General features: G+C 35.9%; 1 protein-coding gene and 2 long non-coding RNA genes across 3 annotated transcripts in view; 2 read left to right on the forward strand and 1 right to left on the reverse strand.

The window, feature by feature from the left end:
- The window catches only part of LOC103132771 (cell wall protein DAN4-like), a 6,271-nt gene extending 3,197 nt beyond the window's left edge, over positions 1-3,074 (forward strand). The window contains exons 2-8 of the mRNA XM_016667576.1: positions 439-807; positions 917-981; positions 1,146-1,327; positions 1,495-1,805; positions 2,179-2,240; positions 2,319-2,467; positions 2,586-3,074. Coding sequence (XP_016523062.1) covers positions 1,171-1,327; positions 1,495-1,805; positions 2,179-2,240; positions 2,319-2,467; positions 2,586-2,674 — 768 coding nt within the window. The 5' untranslated portion in view covers positions 439-807; positions 917-981; positions 1,146-1,170 and the 3' untranslated portion in view covers positions 2,675-3,074. The remainder of the gene's footprint in view (positions 1-438; positions 808-916; positions 982-1,145; positions 1,328-1,494; positions 1,806-2,178; positions 2,241-2,318; positions 2,468-2,585) is intronic.
- Positions 3,075-3,910: 836 nt separating this feature from the next.
- On the reverse strand, positions 3,911-6,200 carry LOC107835240 (uncharacterized). Its single transcript, XR_001661062.1, has 2 exons — positions 5,903-6,200; positions 3,911-4,312 (listed from the first exon to the last, which is right to left on the reverse strand). It is a non-coding gene; the product is annotated as an uncharacterized LOC107835240 (long non-coding RNA).
- A 4,068-nt stretch (positions 6,201-10,268) lies between these two features.
- On the forward strand, positions 10,269-11,916 carry LOC103132772 (uncharacterized). Its single transcript, XR_475620.2, has 3 exons — positions 10,269-10,422; positions 11,547-11,603; positions 11,706-11,916. It is a non-coding gene; the product is annotated as an uncharacterized LOC103132772 (long non-coding RNA).
- The last annotated feature ends 41 nt before the right edge of the window (positions 11,917-11,957 follow it).

The following is an 11,957-nucleotide window of genomic DNA, read 5'->3' on the forward strand; positions in this document are numbered from 1 at the left end:
ACAACAGCTCCAACCACAGTATCTCCAACCTCAATCACAGCTGCTTCAACCACAGCAGCTCCGTCCACAACAACAGAAGCTCCAACTACAACCACATCAGGTCCGTCCACAGTATCTCCAACTACAACCACAACAGCTCCAACCACAGTATCTCCAACCTCAATCACAGCTGCTTCAACCACAGCAGCTCCGTCCACAACAACAGAAGCTCCAACTACAACCACATCAGGTCCGTCCACAGTATCTCCAACTACAACAACAGCAGCTCCAACCACAGTATCTCCAACCTCAATCACAGCTGCTTCAACCACAGCAGCTCCGTCCACAACAACAGAAGCTCCAACTACAACCACATCAGGTCCGTCCACAGTATCTCCAACTACAACAACAGCAGCTCCAACCACAGTATCTCCAACCTCAATCACAGCTGCTTCAACCACAACAGCTCCAACCACAACCACAGCTCCTCCAACCACAAACACACCTCTTCAATCCACAACAGCTGCTCCAACTACAACAACAGCATCTCCATCCACAACCACTGCTGCTCCAACTACAACCATAGCAGTTCCAACAACAACCACAGCTGCTCCAACCATACCAACAGCAGCCCCATCTCTATCCACAATTGTTCCCCCAAATCCACCCACAAATGCCCCCACAGAGACAACTACTTTAAAAACTACAACTGAACCTCCTGCTCCAGTGTATGTTCTTGCAGCAACCATTATTGAACCATATGATGTACAACTAGAAAATAAATCCAGCAAATTGTTTAAAGATCTTGAGAAAAAAGTCACAGAAACAGTAAGTACCAAACAGAAATGTGCCTATTTTATATTTGCAAAGATTCAGTAGACATCTATTTTGAATGATACGTTGTTCTTATGGTTTCACTCAATGTTTTGTTCTACAGTATGACATCATCTACAGAAAGAAGTTTGGATTCCGCTTCATTCGTAGTTTTGTCATTGCATTTAGGTAAGATTTAAAATGTTTGTTACTTCTTCTCTTTCTACAAGTATAATTATGATTTCAATGATGATTTACGTTATTTGAATAAAAAGAGCCTATATATTATAGGTTGCTACTTTTTTTATTTTCAGTTTTTTTCTTAACTTGCTTTATTTATGGTTATGTTGCAGAAGTTCTCTACTACTTTTTACACGAATGAATAGTACTGAAGCAGAAGTGGGGTTGGAGTTTAATAAAACTACTCCTGCTGAAAATCTCCCAGAAAATGAAGATGTACAACAAACCTTAGTCGACGCAATAAACAGCACTACGTTCAACGTTACATTCATTCCTAGCACCATCAGTCTAATAAGTAAGTAAAAGAGTTCTACACTTCACAAGAACATAGCATCGTAGCTCTTTTTAGAAGCATTGATATTTGTCTTTTTGACCAGTTTACTTGTCTGTTTAATTTTGATGAAAACCAACAGGGACTCAATTTGACAAGTAATGGCTAATTTTATGCTATGTTTCTGGTAGAAACACCTTTGGCAACCTCTGCTCCCACTACAAATACGACAGCTACCACTGCAACTATGACAACCACCACAACAACTACAACTAAACCAACCACCACAACAACAACTACAACTAAACCAACCACCACAACAACAACTACAACTAAACCAACCACCACAACAACTACAACTAAACCAACCACCACTACAACTGTGGAGTCAACAGTGACAAAGCGACTGACTTTTAGGTCGGCAGGAGAGACATTTACCACCGAGTTGCTGGACCCAAAATCTACAGCTTTCATAAATCGAGCTGACCTTTTGAAGACCCATGTAAGTATTATTTGAGATGGTTGTGAAATATTTGCATTAGTGCCTAAAACATTTTACCTAAATGAAATAATACATCAAGTTTTCATTCTTCATATCTGTGTGCTTTGGCAGCAAATATAAAATATCCATACAATGTCACACAGACTCAAAAACATGTTCCATATTTATTTTTTGCATGAACGAAAAAAAATTGGTTTGAACATGTTTTATCAAGCCAAGCTTGCAATATGACAGGAGAAATTGGTCTGGATCGATTTGAATTCCCTTTACTTCTTTTTCACGAGCTTCAAGCCTGATTGCTGCAATTATATTTTGAAGTATCCAATGTTAAAATTCACCATTAATAGAAAAACACTTTTTTGTCTTTCTGCAGCTTGTACCACTCTTCCAGGCAGCGTTCTCTTCTTACCGCAATTTCATTGTGATTTCATTCAGGTATGAGTTGAATATAAATTCTGAAGACTGATTAATATGAATGTGCACAGATTAACTTTGATGTTGTTACCTCTGCAGTAATGGATCAATCATCAACAACATTGACCTTGAATTTGAAACAGCATCCCAACCTAATAACGCCCAAATCAGAGATGTTTTGGTGAAAGCAAATTCAACCGTCACAGCTTTCAACATTGACATCACTTCCATTTTTGTGGATGGCGCACGTAAGTTAAACATTCAAACTATAGAAAATATAAGTTATCACATTAAGGATACAAGATCTATGACATCAAGGAGTTTGTTGATGTAAAAGTTTTGTTTTTTGTCTTCTTTTACGCACAGAAACATCAAGTGGAACAAGCCACACAATCAGCCTCATCACTGCATTCAGCTTGATCCTGTTGTCATGGCTTCTTTCAACACAGCAATAACGTCTCTGCTGGTTTCCAGAGGAAAATCTGCATGAAAATCTCAATTATTGCTAGTATGAACAAGAATGTTGTTCTAATTCCAGACCAAGAATCACTTTGAACTTTAAAACATTCATTGAAACTTGATAATTTCCTCATGTCAATTTTGTTTTATTTATTTATGCAAAACTAATTATTCTGTGTCACTGAATTAATTTATTATCTTTAAAATTAAACATGAAGGTATTTCTTGAAGGATTATTTAGTTTGGTGAATATTTCTCACAATAAATATTGCAAGATTTACCAAAAATAAGCTGTCTGAGCAAGGTATTGTATGATTGTCCAGTTTTTCTTTTCCTTTTAATTGTATTTATAACACAAAGTATTCTGTAAAGTGTATACCTGTCAGTTTAATAAAAGTAATACAATAATGCAATGGAATTGTTTTTATATTTTAAATAGTCTTTTCTCCTCGCTGTCTGAAGTTACAAACCAAACTTCTCATTTTACCTTAGTTAGAATTAAACATTTTTTCCATTTACTAAACTACATGATTTGTGTCAAGTCTTTAGGGTTTTCTTCCACAGGAAGTTCTGCTGGAGTTCTGGCCCATTCCTCCTGATGAGTTGGTGGGTCTGAGTCCATTTTGTAGGCCACCTCACTTGCACACACCTTGTCAGATCTTCCCACAATTTCTTCATAGGAATGAGATCAGGGCTTTGATGGCCACACAAACACTGCAAAAATATAAATAAAAATTACCATAGAAAATACATGGAATTACAATAACCCAATGAGCATATATTTGAAGTGATTTTGACAGTCAGGAAATGTAGTAAATACAGAAATCTATTGTAAAAATCTAAGTAATTGTAAAATTCACTGAAACTTTTTTAATATTGCCAGCAGTTAATTACCCTAAAATTAACTGTATTAATCTGCCAAAATTAGAAATTTTGCTGATGTTTATATCTATGATGCAACCAGACTGCAAAAGTAAATTTTACAAAGACTAGAATGCTCTTGTGACATTTTAGTTTAATTTATAATACCATTTAAAAATCACACTGAAATCTCAAAGGTTGAACAGGCATCAAACTGGCAATCCACCGATTGCAAGGCAAATTCCTATAACTGACGCCACCATCATTATGAAAGGCTTTCATTAAATTATGCGTGACCTTGGGTACAACTTTAGATCCTCTTTTTAACCAGATCACACAGATAAGTTTGTAAAAATTGACAGAGGCACTGCTGCAGATTACAAACAGTTTATTGAATTCACAAATGTTTCATGAGCAAAAATAGTCACGATTTATTTTATTATACCAAGTGACCACACTAAAAGTGGGAGTCTATGCTGGCCCTGGGATCCTTAAAGCAGAAAAATAATTAAAACCCAATTAGATAAAATTACACTGTTTGGGGGAGGAATAATAAAGAAAACACAAATACAACTAAATGCACCCAAGTGTTCCCCAACAAAAACACACTCACAGAAATTCCTGGTGAATACAGCAAAGGAGAGAGAGAGAGAAAAAAAGAAAAACTCCCCTTCCACTAGTCTCCTCAATCTAAAAACAGTTTAGGACCCAGAGACAGCATAGGTCCCGGTTTAAAACAAGCCAGAGGGCTGGACAATAGAAACCCCCTTTCCCTAAACAAAAAAAAAAAAAAAAAAAAAAAAAAAAAAAAGCAGCAGGCCAACCTACACACAAGAGATCTAATTAGACAAGAGCACTAAACAGCCAGATTATAAGAAACGGCCCTTACTAGTGATGGGTCCGGTCTACTAGTCGGCGCATGCGCCAAGCCCACAAACCAAAACCCGTGTCGGTCCGCGTATTGGTTTCAGCAAGTCACGGGACCGATACAGGACTGTGTCGAAATGACATTAATGCGCCAAACTGAGTTTATAAGGAAGCGAATCTGTCAAAAGCATTTGCCAAACAAATTATTGATCTTACGGTACAGCGTCACCTATGGCGCAGCCTCAAACGAAAGGTTTCCGCAGTGTGGGACCATTTTGATCTTATATTGGAAAATACATTTGTTTTCAATTTTGTCGTTTCATCCGGTTACTGTCAGTTTCTACTTGATCCATCTGAATCCAAATTCAGCTGAAATTGACTCCGTTTACTTTCATATTATTCTGCAGGTTAAGTGCCGCATATGTTTGACTAAACCATCTTATTTAAATAAATCCACCTCAATGTTGAGGCATTATGAGGCCAGGCATGAGAATGAAGTCCCAGATACACCTAGGATAAACTACAGCCAATCTACAAATTACTCAGTTGCTTTTTATAAATTTCATATATAGTGAACCCTCGCTATAATACGCTGCGTTCACCTTTCACGGTATCGCAGATTTTTTTTGTGTATTTTTTTTTCTTCCACAGTGTTCTGCGTCCTGATTAACCCCATGACTGGTAAAAACGGTCTCCGCGCTTCTTCTCTACCCGAGTGCCAATAAAGTTACGTTATTTAATACAGATTGGCCATTCAGGAGATGGAAACTGAAACTTTGAATGCCTGCTGGAAAAAACTGGCCAGAATCAGCGCAGAACCCGACCGGAGGCTCGTTTGACGAGATCCATCGCTCTGTTAATCTCGCAGGGCAGGTTGGAGGAGACACAACTACGGATCACATTAAGGCTTGATTGATGCACACGCACATCCGCTGATCTGAAAACAGGTTTTGTTACTTGGTTTCAATGTAGAGCATTTACTTATGCTGTGTTATAACTGTAAAAAAATAAAGGCAACTACTTCACGGATTTCGCCTATCACGGGTTATTTTCGGAACGCAAACCCTAAGAAAAATAAGGGTTCACTGTAGTGTTTTTCATTTTTTTTCTACAGCAGGAGAAGTTCTGTCAAAAAAGCGTAACAGGCAAAATTTCAAAATGTTGTAAAAAAACTTAATATCTGTGGGGAGAAAAAAAAAAAAACAGTCCACAAGCATCCTCATTCCAAACATTAACTTAAATTTTCACTTTACATGTTCACATTTTTATCGACTGCATGTCAAATATATTTTAAAATTAACCGAAGATGACAATATAATACAACGACTTAAATCTTATTGTATAGACTACGTCATCAAATCACTACGTTGCAGGTAGGAATTTTTAATGTCCAGCAGGTGTCGGTATTCAGTGACACAGTGTCGAGACAGAATCGACACAGTTTTGCTATGGATCGAAACGATATGACGCCTCATCTACCCATCACTAGCCCTTACCTTCTCTAAAGTGAAACCAGTAAACGGCGCTCTTGACGTCACTCTCTAAAGTATGTTTCCTACAACAATCAGTGGAGGAATCAGAAATACATTCTAAACTCACCTCACGATTAATGTCAGACATACCTCTGCACGAGTCATCAGCCTGCATCTCATCTCCTCAGCGATCTACCTGATTTTAAATGTAAACGCCGATTACCTGTCTCCCTAACGAGCCAGCTGCGCTCCATCACAGCGTCTTCCATATTTGGACAAGAGGAAGAGGGCGCAGCAGCACACATTCGGGGAGGGCAATATGCCCCGGCTACATATGTATTTGGGATTATTTAATTTTATGCCGACTACAGATTTGTCATACATTAAGAGAACTGTATATTAGGCCCTGCTGCTTGAACAAAGCTGAAGTTGGTTTTATTTGTATAGCTTCCAATTCGGGAAATGGCTAAAAGGCGATTCTACCTAATTTTTCACTACCGTCAGCATCTTTAATGTACTCTAACTAAAAAACTACAACACCTAGACTCTTCAAACCTGGATTAGATAATCCTCAACTAATAGCAGAATATTTAAAACCAAGTGTGGGATTTGTGAAACCTTTATCTGATTTGTGAAACTTCAATAACGAGCAGTTCTAGTGTTGTCCAAAAGCATACAAATTGTGAAATCAACTTTTACTGAAGTGTCACAAATCACACACTTGGTTTAAAATATTATGCTATTAGTTGAGAATAATCTACGGAGTTTTTCATTTTGTTATTGTGTTAAACAGCAGGGTTTACAGTTAATGAAGTTACTGTTATTTGTCATGTAAACAAATAATTTTCTAGTCAATCTCTGGAACTATCTCCCACCAACTCACTCAAACTGGCTCTTGTAAATATTCGATCGTTAACACCAAAAGGTTTACTAATTAAGGACTTCATCACCGAGCATAATATTGATGTTATGTTCCTGACAGAAACATGGTTGGATGACAATATTGAATCACCTGTACTAATTGAATCAGCGCCTCCTACTACAATTGTTTAAAGTGAGAATAGAAAACATATAAAAGGAGGAGGCGTGGCTTTTATATTCAAGAATATCATAAATTGTAACAAAATCTCTTTGGGCCATTTCACCTCTTTTGAGTATCTGTGTATTGAGGTCAAAGGCCAGAAACGAACTTTAACACTAACTTCATGCAAAACTCCAACATCTGTAGAAAACTTCTTTGCTGATTTTAATGAACTTTTATCTCTCATATGTATTGATTATGATTGATAATTGTTGGTGACTTCAACATTCATATTGACAAACCCCAAGACGGAGGAGCAAAAAAGCTGTGCAATATTCTAGATAATTTTGGTCTAATTCAACAACCCACAATCAAGGTCACGCACTGGACCTGGATCTCAGTAAGGGTGTGAATATTTCCAATGTTTCTGTAACCGATGTCGCCCTCTCGGATCACTTCCCTGTTATCTTTGAAAGAAACAATAAAGATTCACTCACTTAGCCAAAAAGCTACTATCACAAAACGTTCTTTCACAGAAAACACAGCAGAAACATTTAATCAGATCTACTCTTCTTAAGCAGTAGTGATGTAGATGAGTTGGTGTATAGCTTTCATTCTAAATTTTCAGATATGTGCCGAGGAGCGATCATAAACGGCAGAGAACAGATTCGAGGTGAGGCAGGCAGTTTTCTTGCCTCATGGCAGGGGGCGCTCATGATTCCAGACATTGGTCTTGGACTCCACGTCTGCAGAGCAAGAGACAGCGAGCTAGCAAGCAAAGAAGTCAAGTGCAGCAATATATTTATTGTTTTCTCCTCTCTTCCGACGTCAACATGGATGACTACATTTTTACACTTAAGCAGTTTTCTCAAGTGGATTTTCAATCGAAGCAGGAAATAAGTAAAGGAAGACCAACACCGGAGCTGAAAGGTTTACTTCAAACTACGAGACAGAAGGGTGCCCGCTCGTTTCAAACGGAAAGACTGGCTTTGTGGATGTCCTGTTAGAAACGGCCTTTTCTGATTTACTTACCTTCTTTTCTCAACTTGTGGCACTGTGTGGACTCGGATTGGATTTTGTGACAAATAATTTGCTAAGAAGCTAGATCAGTCTTGGCTTGGCTTTGGTTGAACTGATACTTTTGTGCAAAATGAGCGGCGCATGGACTTCATTTATAAGTAAAGGTAAGACGACAATATATTTTTTATTTTTTTTTTAGTTTAATGACAAGTGCGTTTGTATGTGTAAAGAATGCAGACAAGAAACTTAACCCGCAGATTAGCTAATAGCAGCGATAGCTACAATCTACCACATCGGTCACATATTAATAATCACAAAATAAACATTAAGCGTAAAAACATTAAGCGTAAAAACACTTGGTCCTGCTTTCTGGAGCCTCTCAAGTTCATCGTAAAAAGGAAAACTGTTTCACAAACAAATAACGAAAGCCAAAGGAAAGACAAGGCGTCTTCAACCAGAAACTTCTTAAGATCTGTTGTAATACAGAACATTAAGTAAATGTTTTGTTGTTGTTTTTAAATTAAGCAAATCTAACACTTGGACACTGAATAAAGTAATAAAACAATCCTTAGAAAATGTCTTTCTAAATATTCTGGCATTAAACAACTAGAAAACGAATAAATAATTATTTTTGTACCCGGTTAGAGTTTAGTCTGATGTAAAGTCAAACTGTGAGAAAAAAAATATATATGTTTTTTAAAAGTAAATTTAAAACTTCCAATAGTACCACCAGGTGGAATTAGTGATTTTCACTTCCAATGTCAAATAAAAGACGCTTTCAGTTGTGCGGCATTTCTTTCTCAGTCATTTTTGAGAAAATCGACATGAAGGCGAATGACACCTTTTGCTCGGCTTTTTCTGAACAAAGGAATGCTTTGTTTGCTGCTGACGTCATTCACACGCTCAAGGAAATAAAATATAAATCTCTAATACCAGCACTGAAGACAACCCTAACCCTGAATGTTATTGTAACATTCAGCTGATGCTGATGTTACCGTAAGCAGGCTGCTGTTCTGTTTCATAGATCTTTCTTCCTGCACGTTTGCAGTGGGTTGGCCAAATTTGCTGCTATTTATATCTCCAGATGAAGAGATTTCCCAAAAACAATTTCTATATTTAAGTATGCAATGACATTCCACGTATAAATAATAATAAAAAAAACTTCCTGATAACATTTGCACATATTTGAAATCAAAGATTTGGTATATAATTTTATATGGTTTTGGATTTAGTGTCTTGGATATTGCTGGTAAAACAAATGTCATATTAGTCTTACAGAAAACAAGTAGGTATAAATGTTTTGTGCTAATCACTAAACATATATTTATTATTATTATTATTATTATTATATTTTAACCACTACACACATATCTTAACTAAATTTAGGCATATACATACATGTTATCTTAAATGTTGGGAAATATAATATGTGTATGAAATTTTATTCATTCACTTTTGCATTTGTGTTTTTACTTGTCGCTAAGTGGTTTGTGTAACTCTTTTCAAATATTGTGAACTTTCTGTTTCTTTTTTGATCCAGCTCATTTAAAACTGCTACAGCTCAAAAATAAAAATTGAATGTAGCAAAAACCTTTGTTTTAAATTTGAGAAATCTCTTAGTGACAACATCTACAACAGAAACATCTTCGATTATATTGTCAGACCCTTATGCGCGTTTTAAAATACATTTCAGGATTGCGAGGAGTTGACCTACAGTATTATTTTTGTTGAATATAAAGTTTATTCCACTGAACAAGTTTTTGCCAATATAAACAAGTTTTATAGTGTTTAAAAAACTAAACACGAAGTGTTAATGCTTGTATTCAATAAAGTGTTCAGTGTGAGAGAAACATAATGATGCAGCCACACCTTTGGATTCTTACCTTTGTGAATACTACTGATGAAAACACAGTTGCAGTTTAAAAGCTATTCATCTTTAACAAGAGGTATGTCTAAAGGTATTGTTGTTTGAGTTAGTTTTTAAATACATCAGACACTTTATAAATAACTTAAACCTTTGTACAAAACAGTCTGTTCAACTTTGTAGGAAGTAGATTTCATAGCATCTGTGCTAAAAAAAAAAAAGAAAAAGAGAAAATGAGACATACAAATTTCTTAAAAAAAAAAAAAAAAGAACTTGTGGGGCAAATTAAAGTGAAAATTATTAAAACGACCAAGTCATTCAGTACAATAACTTATGTAACTATGAAACCCTCTTCTATTAGTCAGTGTTACACCCCTTTCCATAAACAAAACAAGTTAATGACGTCTGGTTTGTTCACTATGATGGAATGGTTAGACAAAAGGAATGCAACCAAATTACCGTTGCTCAGTGAGATGTTTTGACACCAACAACAGTACAAAAAAAAAAAAAAATTCAACCTGCGTCATGCTTCCAATAGACAGGTGATATATAAGGTTCAGCAGCAGACTGGTTAACCAAGAGTTGGAGGAGAAGCAGGACAGGATTAGAGGAACTTTTTGAAATCTGCTACTGCTTTGGGTAAGTACATTTCTTGGTCTAATAATGCATGATTGATTTCACATTAAGGTACACTAGTACAAGGCTTTGTAATTTAGTACAAGGCTTTGTAATTTACACCTGCATGAGAAGTCAAGGTTTTAGCTTTTCTTTAAAAAATTATTTTGATGTGATTTGTGTTTGAGGTTCTCACTGTCATTGTATAGCTGTACTTGTAATGACTATGACCCCCTGCCCTCATCCCCCGAAAAAGACAAAATTCAAAAACAAAAAAGTCTACTGTGTGAAGTGCTTTTGCCAATAAAATTCCTATAAATTGACAGAAAGGTAAAAAAAAAAACATTGATGCAGTCAGAAATGCATTTCAATTTAATGCAAATGTAAATTGGAATGAATGACTCAATTTTTACGCATATTTGTGTCTTTAATATTGGCAAGCTTGCTAAAAGTGTAACATTTTCCACACATGATAAAATGGTGACTGGGAAGACTTTAAGATAGATTAAAATATGTCAAAACAATTTAACAACTTTTAATTGGTAATAAAGTGTAGATTATGACTGGGAACTAAATGTTGATGACAAAATATAATCTACAGAATACATGAGCAAACCCTTACATGAAACATTAACACATTTAGTTCTTTTTTTAAAAAAAAGTTATATTTAAAGATTTTTTTAGCTACATAAATATGGCTATATGTACTGCTTATTTTAATTTCCAATACTTAAAGAACATTGTGTTTGTTAAAAAAGACTGAAAAAACTAAAAAGAAGATATTGTAGATAAATACATGAATTTGATGTGTTTTCTGTTTTGATAATTGTTTGAGCATGAACTGTCAGATGCTCATAGCTTGTGTGGAATAATTTTCTTTGTCTTCTTCTGTTCTTGAAGAAGACAAAGGCTGCTTCAATTTGTCTCTTTATTTAAACAATTTATGTATAATAATTGATCACTTAAAATTTATACAATTTATTACAATTTAGATATAATTTATTATTTACAAGTAATATAAAAAACTTACAATTGTGTTCTAGTTTATGTTTTAAAATATCTGTTTTAAATTCAGTGCATCTGCAAAAGTCTATTCAGTTGGTGGAAGTCTGTAAAGTCACAAGCGGTGATGTGTTAAACTTTTTCAGGACAAAGATTGGAAATGGGTTCTAAAGGAATCTTGATGATACTACTGATACTAAATGGTAAGTTCATGATTGTAAAATTTTAAAAAGTTTGTGTAAATAAGAAGCTGTAAAAAAACAGTGTAATAAAATAAAACTTTTCCAAAAATAACCAACCGACAGCAAGTACAACGCTGACGGTTGCAGAGACATCAGCTGCTCCAACCGCAACCACAACTACAGCGACTCAGATCACAACCACCGCAGCTCCGACCACAACCACAGCTGCTCCAACCACAACCACAGCAACTCCAACCACAACCACAGCAGCTCCGACCACAACCACAGCTGCTCCAACCACAACCACAGCAACTCCAACCACAGCCACAGCAGCTCCGACCACAACCACAGCTGCTCCAACCACAACCACAGCAA

The sequence above is a fragment of the Poecilia formosa genome, unplaced genomic scaffold (genome assembly GCF_000485575.1).
Source record: "Poecilia formosa unplaced genomic scaffold, Poecilia_formosa-5.1.2 Scaffold1304, whole genome shotgun sequence".
In the NCBI taxonomy this organism is placed as follows: Eukaryota; Metazoa; Chordata; class Actinopteri; order Cyprinodontiformes; family Poeciliidae; genus Poecilia; species Poecilia formosa.